This window comes from Phyllopteryx taeniolatus, chromosome 19 (genome assembly GCF_024500385.1).
Source record: "Phyllopteryx taeniolatus isolate TA_2022b chromosome 19, UOR_Ptae_1.2, whole genome shotgun sequence".
NCBI lineage: Eukaryota > Metazoa > Chordata > Actinopteri > Syngnathiformes > Syngnathidae > Phyllopteryx > Phyllopteryx taeniolatus.
Genome location: NC_084520.1, coordinates 14662058 through 14664840, shown reverse-complemented (window position 1 = coordinate 14664840; position 2783 = coordinate 14662058). Strand labels below are relative to the sequence as shown.

Below are 2783 nucleotides of genomic sequence, written 5' to 3'. Positions count from 1 at the left end.
TTTCGCTGCACCAATCAGAGGACGGCAAAAATGCAGACACGACTAACGTCCCCTGCGTGGTAGAGCTAAAATCTGATTGGTTAGTGTGCGTGTTTCAGCTATTCGACGCTGCCACTCAGGATTTTGAAGTCCTTGGGCAGATTACATTGACATGACAACACATAGAAGCAAAAATTTGATTGGACAAAAAAAAAAAAAAAAAAAAAAAAAAAAAAAAATATATATATATATATATATATATATATATATATATATAATAAACTTTAAACCGGACTGTACATGATTGGAAGCTGGGCAGCCAAGCCTGTTGGAAATGAATTTATATATTTTATTATGTTTTACTATATTCTAAGAAACATCATAAATAATAGATAATTTAAGTTGTAATTATAAATAAATATTGATAATAAATGTATTCTTTGAGTTGAAGATTTGCAAAACCCTACTTTTTCTTTCACTCTTTTTTTATTTTAAGATATACCTGACACAATGACCCGCCCATAACTTCCTAGTTTGGGGGCAAAGTTCTATCAATCACTAAAGTTGACCAAAATACACCAAAACAAATTGTGAGCGTAGACTTGTGACCACTTTTCACGCAACCTGCACGTACTTGTCCGACCTGAAACGTCATGATCTTGCAGCAACAGTGCAAATGAGATGATCACACATCACCCCTTGGTGGGCAAAGGTGGACACTGCAGTAATCTACCAAAAGACAAGTATTGCAGCTTTTACATACTGTGTTGGACATTTAAAACTGACAACTAAAAACACAATTTGTAATTTAAAAAAACAAACAAAAAAAAAAAAAAAAACCCACAAGGTTTAAAAAAAAAAAAGAAAAAACTTTTTATCTATTATGGACTTACTTGAACGCTTGATTTTGAATGCCAAAATGGAAGCCAGAACTCAACATATTATTAAGGTTTAAATATGAATCACCATGCATGCAAACACCAACCTTGCTTCTTGCTGGCTGGACTCAAACGCATGTTAATAATATTAATAAGCTGGCACCCACACCCTACACTTAAACAGATTGCATTTACCAATGCTCCCCCCCCCCCCCCCCCCCAATGTCAAATCTAAACCATGATTGTGAAATATTGTAGCATCTTTTTTTTTTTGTAAACAAACATTTTATTGAAGTTTGTTTTCATGTGCCGCCAAAATAAAAACTGCAAACAATCTTATTTTTTTTATACAAACAAAAGGATCATATTTCACAAAAATGAACAAGGCAGTTGTTAGAAAAGTCATGTAACATGTTTAAAGAGCTTTCAGGCTGTATGACGAGTAAACACAGAACACACACATTTAATACATTTTCACACAAACACTGTTGGTAAGGCTAAAAATAAAAAAAAAGTCTCATTTGGTCTCAAACAAGCAGTTCAGTGCTCGTGATTATTCACAAAAATTCAACTATTCGCCAACTGAAACATTTAAAAAAAGGTTTTAAAAAAAAAAGTGTATCGTGTCTTTTTTTGACAAGGGCAACAATATCCGCTATTTGCAAGGCCTCAGGTGACAAAAATAAAGGACATGTATATGCACATGTATATCAGAAGCAACAATAATTGGATTAAAACAATACATTGATATTATATTACATATTATTGCATGACACAAACAAAATTAGTTTAGCACAAGGAACACAAAGGTTAATTAAAAATTGCACATCATAATTGGCTAAAAATGAACATTAGAAATTACTATACAAAATTGTACACTTGTTTTACAAAATGAGGTGATTTTTTTTTCAGAATTAAAAAACTAAACAAAAAAAGATTTAAAATTTTTTGTTTTTAAAAAAGACCCTTGCTTTTCTTCAGGTTCTTCTGCTTCCAGTTGGGCAGGGCATTGAACTCAACCCGACTCATCTCCAGAAGTTTCTGGAGATAAAAAAACGAGACAAATGTTACAAGCTTGTTGCATTCAAATTATTATAATTTTTTCCCCCCTCCAGGATTTTACCTTGAAGTCCTGATCAGAGAGATAATCCTCCAGGCGGAGCGGGTCCACTCCGTCGGGCAGGGGCGACCCGGTGAGCTCCTCGATGGAGTATTGTAGCTTTCGGAGCTTGGACAGCACCTCCTTCACTAAGGTCACTTTGTTCTTGGAACCCTCAGTCTGGAAGAAGAAGAGGAGAAATAAATAAATAAATTAAAAACAAAAGAAAAAAAAAAGTTGCATGTGTCACAACTGGAATTAATGAATATCAAGAATATTTGTCACCTTGGAGGCAATGCCGGGATCCTTGTTCCAGTACGGGAAGATGTTGGTAAAGGTGAGTGGCTCACAGCCTGCCATGACTAGATAAGCCTGAGGGGGGCGTCGAGAGCTCTTTTCTGCAAGTACAATAGATTATATTACATGCATAGATTTTCAAAAGCAGTTTCAAATGAGTCTGATGTACAAATGTGCAAATATTTAAGTATACCTATTATGTACATAAATATAGGACCTGTTGTTCAACATATGAAAAAAAAAATGCTTGTACTATCTGTAAAAAGCAAAACTTGGTCCAATCCAAATCTTGCGTGCAAGCTGTGAGCTCAGTTGACCTTTACAGTACTGCAGCGCAGTTTCCATGGCGCACTTCCTCTCGTTGTCCCAGCGCATCTTCGCCGAGCCCGTACACTGCTCCTCTCCGGGCTGCCAGCCCTGCCACAGATACACCTCCATGCGGTTGTCCAGCAGGAACAGGGCTGGCATGGGAACAGGCGCCATTAGTGAACATGAGGAAGATCCTTCACGTGCAAAGACATCCGGTGGGC

General features: G+C 36.4%; 1 protein-coding gene across 3 annotated transcripts in view; it reads right to left on the bottom strand.

Annotated features, from left to right (window-relative positions):
* Positions 1–1188: 1188 nt before the first annotated feature.
* svild (supervillin d) overlaps positions 1189–2783 on the bottom strand; it is a 40149-nt gene continuing 38554 nt past the window's right edge. Inside the window, exons 27-30 of one of the 3 annotated variants that reach the window (XM_061756313.1) lie at positions 2571–2714; positions 2242–2354; positions 1981–2136; positions 1189–1898 (exon numbers count right to left, since the gene is read on the bottom strand). In XM_061756313.1, the coding sequence (XP_061612297.1) occupies positions 1812–1898; positions 1981–2136; positions 2242–2354; positions 2571–2714 (500 nt within the window). In that variant the 3' untranslated portion in view covers positions 1189–1811. Of the gene's footprint in view, positions 1899–1980; positions 2137–2241; positions 2355–2446; positions 2715–2783 lie in introns of those variants that run through there. The other 2 variants (XR_009785686.1, XM_061756314.1) reach the window with 2 other exon arrangements.